The sequence below is a fragment of the Brienomyrus brachyistius genome, chromosome 5, assembly GCF_023856365.1.
Source record: "Brienomyrus brachyistius isolate T26 chromosome 5, BBRACH_0.4, whole genome shotgun sequence".
NCBI classification, from domain to species: Eukaryota; Metazoa; Chordata; class Actinopteri; order Osteoglossiformes; family Mormyridae; genus Brienomyrus; species Brienomyrus brachyistius.
In genome coordinates, this window is record NC_064537.1 from 27072981 (window position 1) to 27092127 (window position 19147).

General features: G+C 39.8%; 1 protein-coding gene and 1 long non-coding RNA gene across 4 annotated transcripts in view; one reads left to right on the plus strand and one right to left on the minus strand.

Annotated features, from left to right (window-relative positions):
• The window catches only part of LOC125742421 (uncharacterized), a 59124-nt gene that overhangs the window by 8037 nt on the left and 31940 nt on the right, over positions 1–19147 (minus strand). The window lies entirely within an intron of this gene.
• mad1l1 (mitotic arrest deficient 1 like 1) overlaps positions 305–19147 on the plus strand; it is a 135936-nt gene continuing 117093 nt past the window's right edge. The window contains exons 1-10 of one of the 3 annotated variants that reach the window (XM_049014360.1): positions 305–391; positions 1231–1408; positions 4445–4585; positions 6214–6393; positions 6732–6856; positions 7092–7173; positions 7837–7967; positions 11450–11564; positions 12531–12592; positions 18703–18789. In XM_049014360.1, the coding sequence (XP_048870317.1) occupies positions 333–391; positions 1231–1408; positions 4445–4585; positions 6214–6393; positions 6732–6856; positions 7092–7173; positions 7837–7967; positions 11450–11564; positions 12531–12592; positions 18703–18789 (1160 nt within the window). In that variant the 5' untranslated portion in view covers positions 305–332. Of the gene's footprint in view, positions 392–415; positions 438–489; positions 1059–1230; positions 1409–4444; positions 4586–6213; positions 6394–6731; positions 6857–7091; positions 7174–7836; positions 7968–11449; positions 11565–12530; positions 12593–18702; positions 18790–19147 lie in introns of those variants that run through there. The other 2 variants (XM_049014361.1, XM_049014362.1) reach the window with 2 other exon arrangements.

Here is a 19147-nt window from a genome sequence, read left to right on the forward strand (position 1 = left end):
GTTCTCCCCATGTCGTCGCGGGGTTTCCTCCGGGTACTACGGTTTCCCCACACAGTCCAAATGCATGCTGAGGCTAATTGGACTTGCTAAATTGCCCGTAGGACTGCATGTGTGAGTGACTAAAGTACATAACAAGTCTTTATGTTATATTTTAAGTAATTGTGCATTTTACTTTGCATTGTATTGTTACTTTTCATAATTATGGTTATATCAGGTCAATATAAAGTAGCAGGCTTAATCAATTATAATGAGTTCGGATAAATCTCCACCCACCTGCCTGCGTCCTTTATATTATGCGAAATACGGTAAGAAGTAATGGCTGTAGTCTCGCGATGACTTCTTGTAATGTTGCTGAAGAGGAGGGAGATCCGAGCGGGGCTGGAGACGCCAGGTAGACGAGTATTTTGCTGTCCCATGTATACTTATGTGGCGTATGGGTTAAGTTTCTTCAGTGATCATATATTTCTTTTTGGATATTGTATTTCTCCACGCTGTTTCTCGGATAATATGCAATTCGTAGCTATCTGTAATATTTATTGATAAGTACAGCTGTTGATCGTAAGCTAGCGAGTTCGGCTAACAGTTCACAAGGTTGATAGATGAGTGTTTTTGCTGACAGAAGCTGATAGATGAGTGTTTTTACATGGAAAATAGAACGTAGAAATTTTGCACAACGGTTTGTTTTTCTTTTATAGTCAGTGTGTTTATGTTTGCATAGTTACGTAATACGTCCTAACTTATCTGTTCAGGCTGAGACAGAACGACTCGAAATTATAATGGTTGTGGCTATACTTCGCACATGTAGTTGCTTTGCCACTTAATTCTTAATACCCAACATTGTATTTTCACACTTCCAGCATTATACCATCTGCTCTGTGGAGTTTAAACATTCTCGTCCCCTCTTTTGTAAAATTTCCGTAATGACAACATCCGTGATTTTGTGTGTGTGTTTGTCCCGATCCGTCTCCGTGTCTTGAGATGGCCATGCATCCTATCTAGGGTGTACACCCCAGTGTTCTTCCCAGTGGTCTTATGTACATCTGATGTAATTCTGTTTTGTAAGTTTTGCCCTTTTAATTAGATAATGTGTGCATCTTGCCTGCACTCCCTTTATTGCTGCCTCTGGACTGAAATGTTACAGTTTAGTTTGGATCCAGATTTGAAACTAATTTTATATGAGCATAAAAATAACTAAGCGTCTTGACCTGTTTGTGTCCATATTACCTTCAGGTGTGTCAACTTGTCCCATCACTGCAGCAAAATGGATGGCATGGATGATGAGACCACAGTGTTCACGACGTTAAAGTCATTCAAAAGCTTCATTTCCAAACCTGAAACCACTCAGAAACCTTCTGATTCCAGTTTGGCACATCATCATCTCCAAAGACAGTACCTCCAGGGAATTGAGGTTGGTAATGCATGCTATAGGTGTTTAATGATTCCAGGGGTACATTACGTATGCATTTTCCTAAAAACACATATTCTGTGCTTAATATCTGCTCTTTTATATTTATAAATCCAGGGCTTTGAAACCACCATACATTACTGTAGAGGTGATCAGTCTTTATGTATTGTTAGTTTTAAATTTGCACCACACACCGTTTCATGCTGTGGCCTGACATCTCTCTCATTTAACAGCAACATGCTTTGTTTTAAGCCATGTGATTCAGTGTGATCTGTTTGAATGGTACAGAGGTAGTGATTATTAAAGGCACTTTTGTCCTTTCAAGTAGAGCTGCATGATATTACATCACAGTATAATCTGTTATCCAGGGGTGTAGATGACAGGGGAAAACATTTGTCCGGATGCCAGCAGAGCATGTCACATGCTACTATTTTGGTATATAATGGAAGTGATAAGCACTGAAGTGGCTGTGAAGAAAGGGACAACTCAGCAGTCAACATCTTTTGAAAGAGGAGATATTTTGGATAGACAAGTTAAAAAAGATGTCATTGGTGTGGCGGTATTTCTTGCAGTTTGAAGTCTGATGCGTTTATGAAACTTAAGATTATACTGAATTTATACAGATTACTAACTTTTGGGCTTCACAATGGTCTTGGTAATCTGCTTACTAAATTGGGGGCGTAAGTAAATGTTCATATAAGTGTTCATATTGTACTGTTAATTCAGAGAAATGTATATGCCTGTCATATAAAGCCCTGGTGATTATTGGACATGTGCCATACAAGTCGCGATTAGCCATGTGATATGGTGCAGCCCAATTGTTAAGCAGCATACGTGGTGTGACTTAATTTTCAGAGCAGAAAAATTGAGTACTTGGGCAATAAAAATGAAATAGCTTCATTTTAATCTATTCGCCACTATTTGGATGTTATTTTAATCTGGTTGCTTTAATGAAAAATTGTTAGGGGTGTAAAAAATGACAAACTGCACATGCTCTGTGTGAAATAGTGAGATGTAGCACTATGGTAGATATTGTTTGTATTGTTACTCTTTTTGTATTAGTAATTTTTGAATGTGTGCAAAAAAAAATGTATCTAGAACCCCATTATTCAAATCACGGTCCTCGAGGTCCGAGCACTGCTGGTTTTCCAGCCTTCCTTTACCTGTGAGCCAGGTGTGAAGCCTCCAGCCAATCAGAATCGGTAATTATTAAACTAACTACCTGGGAGAACTTAAAACAAGGGCTGGATTTGGAATCAAGGTTCAGATTTGAAGAACCCTGATCTAAAACAATTAATGTTACTGTTTTGTTATGGAAATATATACTTTGGAATGGATAAAACTGCTTCTATGAGGGATTCCTTGCTTTTTGTGTGTAAATTTGTACACACAGTCAAAGTAAAAAGTTTGTGAACCTGTTGGAATTTACTATATTCATGTGTAATTCCCAAATAAAACATGGTCATATCTCCATGTAAGTCGCAATAATAAAGTCTCTTAAGATACACATTTTCAGAGAAGTTTTGATCATATTGAATAATTCATTCAAACTGTGAAACTGAAGGTTGGAAAAAGTAAGTGAACCCTAAGCTAATGACTTTTTGAAAAGCTCATTGCAGTCAGAATTTAGCAAACCTAGAGTCCATTTAATGAAAAGAGGTCAGAGGTATGGCCTAGAATCACTTTGATGAAAAACACTGAAAAGTTTGAGCTTTTGAAAAGAAGCATATCCAGATGGGAATCATGCCTCGCACAAAAGAGCTATGATCAAGAATTGTTAATTTATATAAGGCTGGAAAGGGTCATCTCACATATTTTAGATATTCATCAGTCTGCTGTTGGGCAAGTTGTCTATAAATGGAGACAATCTGGTATTGTGGCTACTCTGCCTAGAAGTGGGTGCCCTGCCAAGATGACCCCAAGAGCACAAGCCAAAGTCATCAGTGAAGTAAAGAAGAACCCTAGAGTGACAGCGAATGACATGACGAAGTCATTAGAACCGGGTAACGTCTCTGTTCATGATTCAACAATACGCAAGACACTGAACAAGAAAGGAGTCCATAGCAAGACACCAAGGAGGAAGCCACTGCTGTCATAGAACATTGCTGCGTAGCTGAAGTTTGTAATGGAGCACTTGAACGCTCCACAATGGTCCTGGGAAAATGTTTTCGGGAGTGATGAAACCAAAATTGAACCATTTGGGAGGAACAAGCAGGGCTTTATTTGGCATAAAAAGGGCACTGCATATCAACATCAAAACATCATCCCTACAGTAAAGTATGCTGAAGGGAACATCGTGATTTGGGCCTGCTTTGCTGTGTCAGGATCTGGACAGTTTGCCATCATTGAGGGGAAAATGACTTCCCAAGTTTATCAACAAATTATCCAGGATAATATGAAGGTGTCTGTCCATCAACTGAAGCTCAGAAGAGGCTGGGTGATGGAACAGGACAATGACCCCAAACATCACAGCAAATCCACAGCACAATGGTTTCAGAAGAACCAAAGCCACCTTTGGAGTGGCCCAGTCAAAGCCCCAGTCTCAATTCTATTGAGATGCTGTGGAATGACTTGCAGAGAGCTATACACAGGGGAAAAAAAAAACAAAGTTCACTTACTTTTTCCACTACCACTGTGAATGCTGAATGCGTTTGTATAAAAAAGACATGGAGTATAATTTTTACGTGCATTATTGGCTTAAGCTCATTGTGTATATCAGTACCTTTTGACTTGGATGAAGATCCAATCACTTTTTATGACCAATTCATTCAGAAAACCAGAAGTCCAAAGCTGAATCATTCATGGTGGAACAGGGAAAGAACTAAACTACACAGGGCTGCGGCCCCCCAGAACTGGAGTTTGACACCCCTGCCCTACACCTTCAGTATAAATTCTTCCTCGGTGTTTGATTCTGTTACCAAGTCTAAAAATGGGCTGACACACCATACAATGTTAATGACGATTATGAACAAATGAATGACTGAAATGTTTCATTTTGTTTTTTTTTTTTTTTTTTCTTTCCCCTTCTCTCTCCTATAGTTGGAGGAGGCTGCTGAGAAGATCTGCTCCAAGACGCACCTTTTGCAGATGGCTCAGGAGAGGCAGCAGATGGAACTGAGTCACAAACGTGCCCGAATTGAGCTCGAGAAGGTCGCACACATCAGTGCCAGGGATCTGGAGGTGAGCGACGAGGCCTAGGAGAATACAGTGGAAGGTTGGGGCCTGCCTGTGCTCCTTGTGCTGCACTCTGGACACTTCAAGGAGTGCTGGATTAACAGCTTCCTGTTCCTGACTCGCATTACATACAGTATTCTGCAAAAGTCTGGGGCAGTCAGAGAAAATGATGCTTAAATGATCTTCATTTTGCTGTAAGACTCTATCAGCTCAGACCACATAACAATGCAACTTCAATCTCTCCTTTGTCTTTATTCGCAGTGTCTCACTTTTTTGAGAATTTAGAGAATAAAGCAATTGAAGTGTCTCATCAGCATCTCTTCAAGTTATTTAAATAATGTTAAGTGAGCTGGTGGTGAAATTTTTAAAGAATATATGGGATTGTTGAGGTCCTCCTGAGGAGAAGCGATGTTGTAAGCCATCCAAGATATCAGTAACTTTTTAGAGAATTGAAGAAATTCTTGTTAGTCTTTTTTGTAACACTGTTAATTTGCTTATGTTCTAATGTAGGACATATATCGATATTATATGGTCCATACGCAGTAATTGCCAGGGCTTCGGATCAAAGGTGAAGCATTTGGCTGGATGCCAGTTTTTCTACACTATAAGGGCATTTATTTACGCCAATATTTGGTAAGCAAATTAGTAGTACAGCTAAAATATTAATGAGATGCGTTTTGTGACTCACAACTTGGTAATCTTCATTAAATTTGGTTAGTGGAGCACGCCACATCATGCTGTTTTGGTATAGTATGTCTGATATACCTTAGTATGATTTGCACTGAAGTGTCATTGAAGAAAGGAACAGCTCAGCAGTCACGATATCTTTTAAAAGAGGAGATCTTGCGTATAAACTAGGTGAAAAGACGCCAGTGGTGTGGCGGTACTTTTTTTGGAGTCTGACACATTTATTAAACATAAGGATATGTTGAATTTGGTAACTTTTGGGCGTCATAAAATGCTTCAATATTTTATTCATACCTTTTCATCTGCTTAACAAATTGTGGGTGTAAATAAATGTCCGTATAATACCGAAAAGCTGGCGTTTGGCCAAATGTTTTGTCTGTCATCTGAAGCCCTGCTGATTATTGAGCATGCGCAAAATATCGGCCACTCATATTCTAAAGCTAACTTGTCTTTTTTTTCTCTTTTTTGAGCAAATCTACACTCACTATGCTGAAAGCATTTTCTTTACGTTGGACTTTTGCACAGTTCTGTACATGTTCATTATACATAATTTGTTAATCCTGGTGTAGCTGAGACTGTACCCATACACTGTTTTCTGTGATGGAGTGTGCAGCCTTTTGGCCATGTGTGTTTGTGTCTTTTAAAACTTTTAAGAATATAACAGTCCTGTACATTCTCTAGCTTTTTCCACTCTGACTGTTCAGATAAGTGAAGCCCCAGAGAGTCCATGTGTCATGCTCTTACTGGTTTTAATAGCTACTGTAGTTCTGCTTCATATGTTGGTGCTGTGTTTAATTATTATAAGTTGCTGTCCTGATGCAGTCATGCTATATTAATATAAATGAACTCTCAGTATGCCATTGCATCTGTGTCACGTCCAGACCTGAGTGCAGTCGCCTGATGTGCTGGATGAAGCTGCGTGTCATGTCTGTTCTCTCTGTTTTCAGCGGGAGGTGGATCGCAACCAGGAGCTGCTCAATCGAATCAAGAAATTGGAGGAAAGAGAGGCGGAGACCGCGAGGACCCTGAACGAGCAAATGGAGATGAACAAGACTCTGAAGAAGAGCCTGGAGGGAGAGAACAAGACATTAGAGGAGAAGGAGTCTGTGATTTCTGAGGCCAATAAGGTACTGCAGCATTTCCAATGATGCTGTTATATCAGATGCTTGTGACATTACTAAGGCCCAAGTGGGAACTACAGAGATCAGAGCATCCAGTAAAAAAATGTTATTTGCTCTAGATATTATACCCATTTATTGCAAATGGCTCACCGATGTTTCTTCACATACCAGGAATTGGATACAGATTCTATACAGATATTAGGAAACTCTTTACTGTCAATGAGAATGAAATGAATATTGTGTATACTGTGTGATTTTGTAATGGTCATTTTATAAGTGTAATCTGGTAAACCCCCTCAGTTAATGATTGTTACTGCAAACATTGCCTTGTCGAATCACGGCAGACTAACGGAGCCTTGCGAGATGAGATCCGGGAGCTCAATCACAAGCTGAAGAAGCTAGATATGCAGCTCACCACCCAGTCCACAGACAACCAGGGCCTGCAGGAGCAGCTGGAACTCCAGCGCAAGTAGGGGAGGCGTCGTCCCTGTCTCTCACATCCTCCGCTTTGTGTATCTCTTTCATTCCACTTTCAGTGATGACCACTATGATAATTTGAGGCTAATTGTTATTAATAATAATGCTGGGCTTTTCCTCCTCCTACCTGATGGCCAGTTTGCATCTCCAAACTGAATCAGCCATTTTACATTGATGTGTGATGACCCCAAATGTGTATCGGATGCATGTTTTTTGTTTCCCAACAGAAATTACCAGGAACTTGCTCTGAAGTTTCAGGAGCTCCAGGCTACACAGTCCCAGAACTCGGATAACGAGCTCAAGATTAAGGTATGCCCATCTTCACTGCTCTGCAAGGCTATTCATTGTATTCCCTGCATTTCATGGTCTTTTCCATTTGTTTATCATATTAATAAGTGGGACTGCATGATATCAGTTACAGACCGCAAGCACAATGACCACTGGGGCTTTAGATGATGGGTGTAAACATTTGTCTGGACACTGGCTTTTCAGTACTATACAGGTGTTCACTTATGCCTACAATTGCAATGTTATATTGTGCAACTCTTTTAATAAGTTTGTTAAAGGGTGTATTCCATCCAAACCTGTAAATACAAATACAGATTGCAGGTCAGTTGCCTAACAGTCCAGGTTAGTTAATAGGAGTTTAGTGACCTTGGTCAAATAGGAAGTGAGCTGGACAAGTATAATGCTGAGAAAACCTGGGAGGATAAGTGGGCCGATAAAGCTATGAGGGAACCAGAAGTTATGGATTCCAAATCACAGGATGCCACACTGTCACAGGTCTGGACAGTCGTAAGCTGCCATTCTCAGTTCTGCAGCTCGCTACAGTTAAACGGCTGCATGTTTGGTGTCTTTACTGCAGTACTAGATCTACACCAGTGCATTTTTAACACTTCTATGGGTATTTTTAGGTTAGCAGATTATGGCTGCTCAGCTCGCCCTGTCTTTCTCTCTCTGGGAAACCCGCAGGACCTGGAGAGACGTCTGGCTCTGCAGGAGCAGGACTCCATCATCGTGAGGAACATGAAGAGCGAGCTTGCACGCCTCCCTGACATGGAGCGTGAGCTGAAGCGGCTCCGCGAGGAGAACAACTACTTGAGGTGAAGGGAAGGTCACTTGCTTAGTTCGGTGGGGTCTACTATAATCTAAGCATCACATCTGACCATGAGAGAGAGAATAGCATTGCAGTGTTATATCCAAACCCTTTTGGGGTGGTGGTAGGTCCCTTCTCCTATTAATACAGCAGACATTCCAGCAGGAACAAACGACCTTTCCAGAATGGTGAAGAGCTGAAAGTTTCTGTTTCAGACTCACTTTGAGAGGAGATGTCTAGTCAATTTACATAGGCTAGGCTTGGGCGGTTTTATAGTAATATGGTATTACCCCACCACGGTATAATATCTGGACAGTATAATGCTATAAAAAGTTAGATACTGCCCAAGCCTAACACATTATATTGCAATATCCCCCAACATTATCCTTAAGGCTGTAATTGCTTTACACAAAAGTGGACACACTGTGGAGCGCGCAACATGTGCTAGACTGTCTGCGATCTTGAATGTTCATACTTCTGATGTCAATGGTGCCAGGCATCCATATACTTTGATATCAGCCCTGGGGTGACGCTGCGGAGCAATGCTGCCCTTAAAATGTGTGAAGAATGAATAAGAATCTTACTAAAACTAGCTGTGCATTATGCACTAACAGTACAAAGGACAGTTAGTATTGTTAGCGAAAACCTTTCCATAAACTTAAAATAAGATAGGAAGATGAAGTAACTACTACAACTAAACGAGAACTATAAATATTGCTTCTGAAGCTAAATGAAATAAAATGAAAACAAATGTCAAATACTTCTCATTACTGTTTTGTAATAGTACACTCTTCACTTAATGACCTACCTGTTTAATGACCGCCCGGACTTACAACCAGCTCTCTGACCAGTCGGTATAGTACACTGGACAACTTTGGTTGTAGAAATGGCAATGTGGTGTTCTATTCTATTCTGGTCTCTGATTTATTTGGGGTGGTGAAGGAAGGTTGTATATTGTTGGCAGTAATTGACCTTTATTTTGATATACCATATCAGTTTACACTGAACTTGCAATTGACTTCTACTTCAATATGTTGCTTTCAGTTTGATACATATGCTTTGTATTGTGGGAAAGGAACCTCCAGTAGCGTGTAGGGGTGTAACTATGCATCAATTTGTATCGATTCCATCCAATGCATCGATGTGACGGCATAAATGTCGATGCAAGCATTTTTTTTTTGTTTTCTCGCCGGTTCCAGTATTGTTTTTATGATCCACTCCGACGTATACATGGTCTACACCAGGGGTCAGGGGTGCCCAATACTTCGATTGCAATGTACTGGTCGATTGCAAAGGTAGTGTGCGTAGATCGTACGGCATAAAAAAATAGAGGATGGACGACGCGTTCAGTCGCAACCCTGTATTAGCTTAAATTATATAATCTTGTTTTGTTTGACTCTTCTGCTGGCCCCTGGAGGATGGGCCCCCCCTTTGGGTCTGGTTCCTCCCAAGGTTTCTTCCTCCTAGGGAGTTTTTCCTTGCCACCGTTGCCTTTGACTTACTCACTGGGGGGTCTTTACGTGGCAGAAATGTAAAGCGCATTGAGACAATGTAATGTTGTGATAATACGCTATATAAATAAAATTGCATTGCATTGCATTGCACCAGCTGCTGCAAATCTCTAGCAAGCTACCGAGTCGCCTAGTTAGCCTCCAATTTATTTTTACTAAACTTAAGAAAGGGTATAAAAATGAATGAGGGCGCTGCACCAAGTAAGAAGCCAAAAAACTGACTGTACCACATCCATGGCGAATGGGAGGACTTTTTTTTTTCTCACCATGTCATATTCAAAGTGCATTTGCCTCATCTGTCAGTCTACCGTTGCTATTCCGAAGAAGGGACATATGGAGCAGCATTTTCGGACTGTTCATAAAAACTACGACATTTACTTCCCTCCAAAAAGCGAGCTGAGAAAGGAGAAGGAACTAAAATACTTTATTAAGGGAAATTAATAATAATATTAAAGAATACTCATTTTTATACATGATTGTTTTGCATTTTTATAGTACGTAGATCATTTTGACTTGGGCATTTATAAGTAGCTGGCAGGCTAGCGTACTTTCAGAGCGTGTGCTTAGTACGGCAGGTTACTTGGGACACTACGCTCAGAGCACACGATCTCCTGAACACGTTGACCATTAAATTTTTCTTTTAAAAAAATCCTCTCAAGGAAGATTACTGACATACTTGTTTCACCGCAGAAGTCAGTCATGTTAATCTTCCTCATTCTACATGTCTGTCCATGCAATTTTTTAAATATTTATCTTATTGCACTTTACCCTAAAACAAGCAAAATATACTTGACTAAACTAGATTTTGTTTACAGTTCCTAATAAAATGCTATTTGCCTTTTTTAATTCATTGAAATGTAAAGGATTGTGTGAAATTTCATCATTTCGACTACTAACCCCAGTATTGAACTGAATGGTATCGTCGGAATTTTTGAGGTATCAAAAAAAAATAAAAAATACCGTTGGCGTAAGGAAGCAATATTATATTGTATTGCGAGGAAAGCTGTGATTTTACACCCCTAGTAGCACGTAAAGCACGGACGTGCGCAAGGTTAAAGTTTTCCTGTGTGTTATACTTTTCTTATGTTTTTGAAAGCAACGGCTGTACGTTTTTTTTTTTTTTAAACTTACTCGCATATGGAGAAGACATATAGTGGGAACAGTGCACTGTTTATTGCAGTATGCAGTACACTACTGTCGAACATTACTAAAATGTTATAAATAGTGCAGAGTTGACATTAAAACAATATCTGAAGTTGGTTCATACAAACCCAATACCAGTATGGTATGCTTGACATGTCGGTATTGATGGCTCTTTGCTTATTGACCTGTTCGCTTAACGATCTAGTTGTAGGAATGTAATTCACTCATTAAGTACATTTAGCTAAAATAATTTCTTTTTGAGCCCCACCTGGGCAATGCATTTAACATAAAAACAGCCAATAACATTACATCATGACATTTTATAGAAGCCAGTAACGTCCTACAGCTTTCCATAAAATTCATAAAACCTAAAACAAAATGTATAGAAACTAAATTGACTTAAATCTTTTAACTAAAAACTAATAACTAGATTTCAAATGAAAATAAACACTAATATAAAAACTAAAAAATCTAAATGTTTTTGGTGTCCGTATTACATCAAATATAGGACATTGTAGTACAAACTTATTTTAGTTTGCCATCTGGGAATCCATCTGCAGAGCCTCCACATTTTAATGCTTTTTGTGTGTAGAGGGGCCACGTGTGAGCCCACTTGAGATGTTGCCTAAGGACAGCCCTTTGATGGAAAATTATGTGACAGTCGTGCTGACGCATCTGTATGAAGGTGAAAACCAGGCTTTGAATTATGTTTAGGTTTCTTAAATCCAGTCGACATTGTGAGCTTTAGAACAACGTCATCCTACCTCACGAAAGACCACCTGGAATCCTAATACTGCTTTGAAGCATGCTTACGTTCTTGACCTGGTCCCTGCAGAGAGACCCAGGAGAACAGCAACTTGTTGAGAGAAGAGACAGAGGGTCTGCGCAGAAAATTGGAGCGACTGGAGAAGCTTAAGGAGGACATGGTCAGCCTGGAGTTGGAAAAGGAGGTAAATGGCTAATCAAGCTTGGCACACATCCCACGGCACAAGGAAGCCTCTGTAAACTGGAGTTTCAGGGGGATCCTGTTCAATTTATTTTTATAGGTGGTTTCGTTTACTGTGAACTTCCACTCAACACCAAGGTTAGGGTCTTTTATCATAAGATTTCTTGCGACCGATGAAGGTGGTCTGAAGAGTTGGCTTATGAGCACCATTGACCATTTAGCGACCTTCTGTGTCTGGCCATTGAGACCTGAACAGAACGGTGTGGTCTGCAGTCCTAGGCCTCGCCTGACCACATTCTCATCCAGCATCTAATGGGCCTGGGTGAGGAGGACCGTGGGGTGCTGCTAATGACAAGGCTCTTCCTCTGTGGAGCCACTTGCGAGTACAGACAGATCTCATAAGGTGAGCCAGGCAGTTTGCAGAGTACAGGGAACAATGACAGGATTCTTCCTCATTAACTTTGCGTTTTTTTTTCCGTGACTCAGAGCATGAGGTGGGGAGAAACAAGCCCCCGTAATCTATTCAGGTTTTTAATTAGCTCTTGTCTGTAGTTCTGTGCAAGAAACTTAAACTAGGAAAATGAGTTAATTGTGAAAATGTAATGATCTGGGCAATCAGAATAGCAGTAGTTCTTAATGAGAACTCATTTGAAATGTGCAAATCCTTCTTTATAGAAGTTATGTATTTAAATGTTGGCTTGTCTTTCCATTTCCCGAGAAATGCAATTTTTTTTATCATCATTGAGTAATTAAGAAAGAGCACTTACTAAGAGGGTCGTTCAAACAATTTGTTTATGTCGACCCTAGCACTTATGCAAATTAGAAGTCAATACAACTATGTTAAATGTGTCATAAGGAAATAGACACTAATGTAAATATCTTGCTGCTATTTTCCCCTGCTCTCATATTAAATGTGGGAGGGAGTGTTGAGTTTGCTTAGCCTGTGTTTAAATATGATTTATTTTTGCAGAAACAAGCAACAGTGCTTCAAGCCTGGGAGAATTTAAGTGAGATGACTGGCCTTAACATTAGGTAAGGACATGTGGATAAACATGGGTTTTCTGTGCGAGTCAGCAGTAGCACTTGGTTCCAGTTTAATGCATTACTTTTAATCTCATCAATATTGTATCACTTGTTTTTTCTTCTCATTTTGCATTGAGTTAACCTAAATGGACCTAAATATCTTATAATAGCCGTTAGTGAAATGGTGATAGTGGATACATGTAAAATTTAGATGCTTAGCTAAATTCTTTTATAGTAATATCTTTTGATTGCAAGAAAAAATGACGCTGTCTTTCTTGATGCAGTAAGTCCCCAGAACATCCATATTATGGACAACTCCTCCTGAAGAATAGACTGCTATACAGCCTATTATCTTAAAAATACAATGGTTCAATGCGTTAAATACAATAGTTTGTGATAATGAGTGCCTGTTGTGACCCTCATTGCGCGGCTTCACTGGTTTGTCATTATTGTTATCATAATGTTATCTTTAATCGTGATCTTTTTCCATTCTCTCTCTCCCTCACTATCTCCAGTCAGTATCATATGTAGTTACTTTTATTATTATAATTTATTAATATAATTTCTTATGTTTAAGATGTTTTAGTGTATTTGTAAGTATTAAATGTTTTACATGCTTCTAAAGGTAGATTTTTATACTTTATGACAAGACAACCATTTGATTAACTGAAACTAAGTACCTGTTCCGACTTTGCTCCAAGTCTGACTTAAAGGTACACTTAGTAAAGGATCTCATTCATAACTTGAGGACTACCTGTAGGTTAAATAGTATTATTTCATGAGATACAAGATAAATGTGCATTTAAATGATAAAGATTTATTACACGTGTATCCCTAAACACTCATTGCAGGCTGTCACTGTGCACCTTTAGTGAAAAGCACTCTTGTTTTCCTAGAAATTCCACACTAGATGGAGCTGTTGAATTATCTGTTAATTCCAGTAACGATTCAGTTGGTTTTGCACTGATGCACTTGATTCTTAGTGTACTGGTGTCGCTCTGCCCTAGTTTGATCCTCTCTCACCTTCTGATGCTTAGTTCTGTTGTTCTTTTGGAAGGATGGTTGATGGGCATTTCCATTTATTCCAATGTTTTCTTCGCCTATCCTTGTTGACAAATGTTTGGAATGCTTGCTCTAATGATTTTTGACACCGAGTTTGACAGAGCCAGAAGTTGAAAAGAACATTTGTTATGTCTTTGATCTGCTTTGCTGCTCATGTGGAAATATGCAATCATTTTCTCATTAAGGCTTTATAAAAGGGGAACTGGATGGATAATTCAGCCATGGATGGAATGATTAATGAGAGCTTGTGAGATTTCCTAAAGCATTACATCCAGTGTGGGATATTGCCTTTTAAATGATGTGTGCTTGTATTTATGTATTGAGTGTGAAATGGTGGTTATTGCCAGGTAATTGAGCTTAAGAATTTGTATGCACATCATATACTCTACAGAAGATTTGGGGTCCTCTAAGTATATCCACTGTATTTGTGATAGAGTAGGGCATTTCTGAAAAATACAGTCTGGCTGGAGTTTGATAGGCAGTTTCTTAATGCGGGAAAAAAAATTCTGCCCTATAACAAACCCTCAACACACGACTCAAAATCTGACTTGGATCTCTCATGGAGTACTGGCTTTTAAGCAGCTCAGGGATGATGCACTCTAAATCTTACCACTCTTAAAAACACTGCAGTCTTGCCACCTTAAAATATCTACTTGCACTGTTGGCATTCAGCAGTGTGGAAATGCTGTAGGCTCCAGTTTAAGCACTGTACTGTGACACGGATGTCGAGTAAATATTTTGGTCTGTGTTACAGTGATTTTGCTAGAGTGCTCTGATATCAACAATGAAATGAAAATGTAACAACGTTTGGTATCACAGAAGTTGATTGTGTCAATGTTTGGAAACTTGGATGACTGTACAGTAGAGCTTCAGAGGTTTCCAGAAGTGTTATGTTTAGGGTGTGGATTTGACATACAATATGTTGGCATCTCCATGCTGATAGTCTGTTTTTGGAGCAACAGAATAACTTGGCACATGGCAGAAATTACACCGATAACTGAAGTGATGTTTGAACTTGAGTCGGCGCTTATTTGCTTCAAAAGGTCTGACTAATGTGGAAGCAGTTGCTGGTGGCGAAACGAGCAGTTTAGTGCGCATTTAAATGTGGTCAGGGTTGAAGTTCTTGGCTGTGGGCTGTTTTCTGGCAGTTTAAATGGGGAAACGGTATTTCCATTGAAACAAACCTTAATACCTTTTGTGTGCAGCATTGAATTATTTGTTTGTAATTTTTTAATTAATAAGCTGTATTGATTATAAAATCTGTTTTTATGAGTTGCATGAGCTTTTTCTTCCCTGCTGAAACAGACCTGCTACTATGCAGTAGCCATATCAGGATTCTTCACCAGCTCTTTGCAAAGGGGAATATCTCTACTGCTGAGGGACAAGAGTCCGTAAATGCCTGAAGGCTTGCTGAGAAGTTTCCTAAATTGGGATTCAGTCAGGCAAGAAGTGCCTGGCATATGGAATCTTCTTCACTCATTTCAAGCCATCAAAAAAAGTCATGCCAGGCAGGTTTTTCAGCTGAACAATTGCTCAATAAATTGCAGGGTTGGTTGGACATGCCCTTTAATTTGGTTAAAGGCTGTGTCAGGGAGGAAGTGGATCAGTGGGTTGTGTTGTTGGTGCACACATCCAGGGTTGAAAGTTCGAATTCTGGCTCTGTTCTGTCTATGCAGATATAGAATGGGTTACCTACCCATACCCTACTTTCCTACTACAGTGCCAGGACACAGTTCCTCCCTTTTTTTCTTGATTTAATTATGGGACTTAATGAAACTCAAGTTGCTTTGTCTCATTGTATCAGCAGAACTGAAATAATGGATTACTTCCCATGATTTGTTAAAGGGAGGTCAGGTTAATGATAATGGAAGTGCTACTGATGATTGAATAAGTTCAGAAATTTTTAAGGATGATTGACTTGTCTCAGCTGGTTGTTGGCCACATCCTCACATGCTTTTTTCTGCTACTCTTTTTGAAGGTCCCCCTGATTTGACTTCATGCATAATGTTAATACGATGGCAATACTTTATGCAATAAGCTCACATTTAATAAATGCTGCTTATCTGCCTAATGTGGTTTTGAACTTTGCTGTTGCATTGACTTTGTCTAATTTTATTTATATTAATCCTCTCCTAACATTTATTAACCTGAACAGACTTCTCGGAAAAATTCCATTCAGCTGAGTTATGGATTAAGAAGCTGTGCTTTTCATATAATATGCTAATTAGTAAGAGATTTAAGCCAGTTTCAGGTTAATTTACCAAGGTCAGGCTGGGGCTAGTTTTGTGTATGTACATTTTGGCGTTGTGTGTTTCATTTTACAGTCAGTTTGCTAAGTCGACCTAAAGGGTGTCATGTTTATACATCCTGTTTCCATCTCATTCATTTAAAACGGTGTCTTTTAATTTATGCATGCATACTAGTTAATGCCTGTTTTATGTTTCGTTACATTGTTGCATTGTTTCATCAATGCTTAAGTATTTATGAAAAATAAGGGGGAAAAAATACTGCATTTAAGAAATGGATTGAAACCAAATTAATTTTTTTTAACCTTTTAATTGACGGATTACCTGCTTCCTTTGGAGCTGAGTGAATGAGCTAATCTTGTGCTAAATGCCTGGAAGCTTGAGATTAGGAAGTCTCTCTCCTAATGACTGAGCAAGGATTGGCTCTGAGTGTGGCCTAATACAGACTGACATGCTCTGTTCTCAGAGGTGACTGACGTGGATTATGGTAAGAAGTTACCTGGAAATGGTAACTGTCAAGTATTAAAGTAGATATTGAGTGTTTATACTTCTAACTGTTCAAAATTATTCAATTGGAGGGGGGGGAGGAATCATCATCTCTTGCACAATGTATAAAATTTAGTGGTAAATTGCGGTGTAGTGGCTCAGTAGGTGGCACTGTCACCTCACATCTCCAAGATTAAGGGTTCTCGTGTGTGTGTGTGTGTGTGTGTGTGTGGGAAGCTTGCATGTTCACTCTGTATCTCACGGTTGATCTTTCCATCCTCTGGTTTCCTCCTCCTGCCCAAAGACGTGTAGGTAACCTGATCTGTGCCTTTACATTCACTGGAATCTGTGTCTCTGGACCAGCATCCTGTCCAGGTCTTCACCACCCTTGTGTTATGTAGCTCCTAAAATAGGTTCACGCCCTGCTTAAGAGCTGCACTGGATAAGAGGTTTTAAGATGGATGGATGTGTGGAGGTGGGAAAGGACTTACTGGAGTTTTATTTATGAAGTTTTTGGATTAGTGTGTGCTATGTGTGGACAAATAAGGCCAAAGCAAACTAAAATCTTTATTTGCGCTGTTCTTTTAATCATGCTGGTGTCTCAGTGACACCGAGGGGACATTTTCTCCTGTAGTTTAGGGAATATGTTATGAATTTTTGTAATGATGGAAAAGCAGTTGAGTTTGGGTATCCTGTTTTTTGTGTGTTTGTGTGTGTGATTTGCATTTGTATAATTTGCAGGAGCTGCTTTGAATGTAGTCTGTTTTGTATATGCTGTACATTACAGGTCAAGTACAATTTCTTTTTCCAGTATTTCGCCTAGATTTGCTTTACGGTTTTGTTTAGTGTAATACTTTTTCTTATAGATATGTTAGGGTTCAGCTGAAGTGTCATGTCAGTGCTTGAGTCTGCTATCTGTGCCGAGCCCTCAAGGAAATGTTGTGACATTTTGGTCTTGTACTGTTGTGGTTTTTCTGTTCTTACAGGGTCATGTTTCTGATGCTTGAAAGTGATCTGGCTGTGAACCTGGGAACTCGAGAGCAGTGCATTAAACTTGCAACCCATTCGAGTTTCATACTAAATGCTCAGCTGGAATGATAGCCAGAAGAGCATCGAACACTGTGCCACCTAGGGGTTAATTTTTGTTGGTTGCGAGCCAGTCTCTTTCAGGACTGCATGTACCCTCCACAAGATGGGCTTTCCAGCACAGCCAATTTTACTTAATGTCTTACTGATTGCTTCATTTGTCTAAGGGTTGATGTTAATGTGTAATCAGCCTTAGTGTTGACTCTGTCTGCACTGCATGTCAGGACCAATCCCAATGTGGACTGGCTACAAACTCACATCTGCACTATAAGGTTTTAGTCATTGAAGTTTAATTTCTCTATGGCTTCAAAGTGTCAAACCATTTGGAAGCATAATTGAAAAGAACATTGTTGTCTATGGTGGTGAACATTTTAAGATGGAGCCAGTAAGCCTAGATATGCTTCTCCAATTGTCTTAAACCACATAGTGGTAGAAAACAGAGAGGATTTTAAATGTACCTCTTATTTGAAAACCTCATTTCAAAACACCTGACGTCTGTGGAGAATGGTAAATTAGAGTGATAGTCTTGTGGTTAATTCTGCCTCACACTAGTGAAACTCTCTTAAGGAGCCCTCTGTGTTCAGGGTAAGCCATGCAGATTACCTTCAATCAGTGGGCTTTGCAGCTGCTAATTTCATTTACGTGTCTAGAAGGACAGGTGTGTGATGTTCCTGTAGGTGATTTGGCCGGGTTCGTGACTTCCAGAAGGATGAATGAAAAGCTGTGATCTTGATTGAATGGAGGGCTTGAGACAGATGGCGCTTGACCTAATTCTGAGAGACCTCTTACTTTATTAAACTCAGCACCTGTCAGGGAGGAGATATGATTTGTGTTCTGCTAAAGGTGAAGGCAGCAAAACATTTTTGTTTGGAAAAGGCTTTTCACACCTTCTGAAAGGATTATCGCATCATAAAGCTTTCTGCTAGATAACAAGGTATCCTGAAGCACAGGCCTTATTCTAAAGTGACTTGGAACGTCTTTGGTAATTTTACCAAGTTCACATAACTCCCCCAAAGCAAACAGCAGCTCAGATGTGGCAAAAGCCTACAGCCTGTAATGGGCGAGAGGTCTCTGTCCCACTATGTATAATCCCATGTTGTGATGCCTGTTTAGAAGCTTTTTCTTTTCCTCTGCTTTTCAAATTTTGAATGGCAAAACATACACTTGGAAGTGCCATCCTTCTTTGCGCTGCCGCCCAGGGGGCATGATGCTAATTAACCACCTGTTTCTCTCTCGCAGGAAGCCAGAAGACTTGTCGCGAGAGATCATTCAGATTCAGCAGCGAGAAATCGCCCTGAAGCAGCAGAACCACTCTGTCACCAGCAGGTAGGGATTTTTACATTGCATGGTTCCCCTGGAAGCACTGGGAGCGTCTTTTTGGAAGTACGGTCCTGAAGAATAGCACTTTCAACAACACTCCCAATCGTGCGTCTCGATTCTCTAAGTTGTCTTGAATGAAAGTGCAGCTGGGGTTATGTTGCTTCAGCCTTTCTCTTCCCCACACACATTCACATTTATGGCAGTTTATCAGTAAGTTGCAATTGACCTACGTCATCCCTTTTCCCATCACCTTCCTCTTGATTGTGTGTGTGTGTGTGTGTGTGAGAGAGAGAGATTTGGTTTAGTTTTACACTGCCAATGAAACAGTGTGAATATACAGAATGGTGAGCTGTAGTATTTCAAC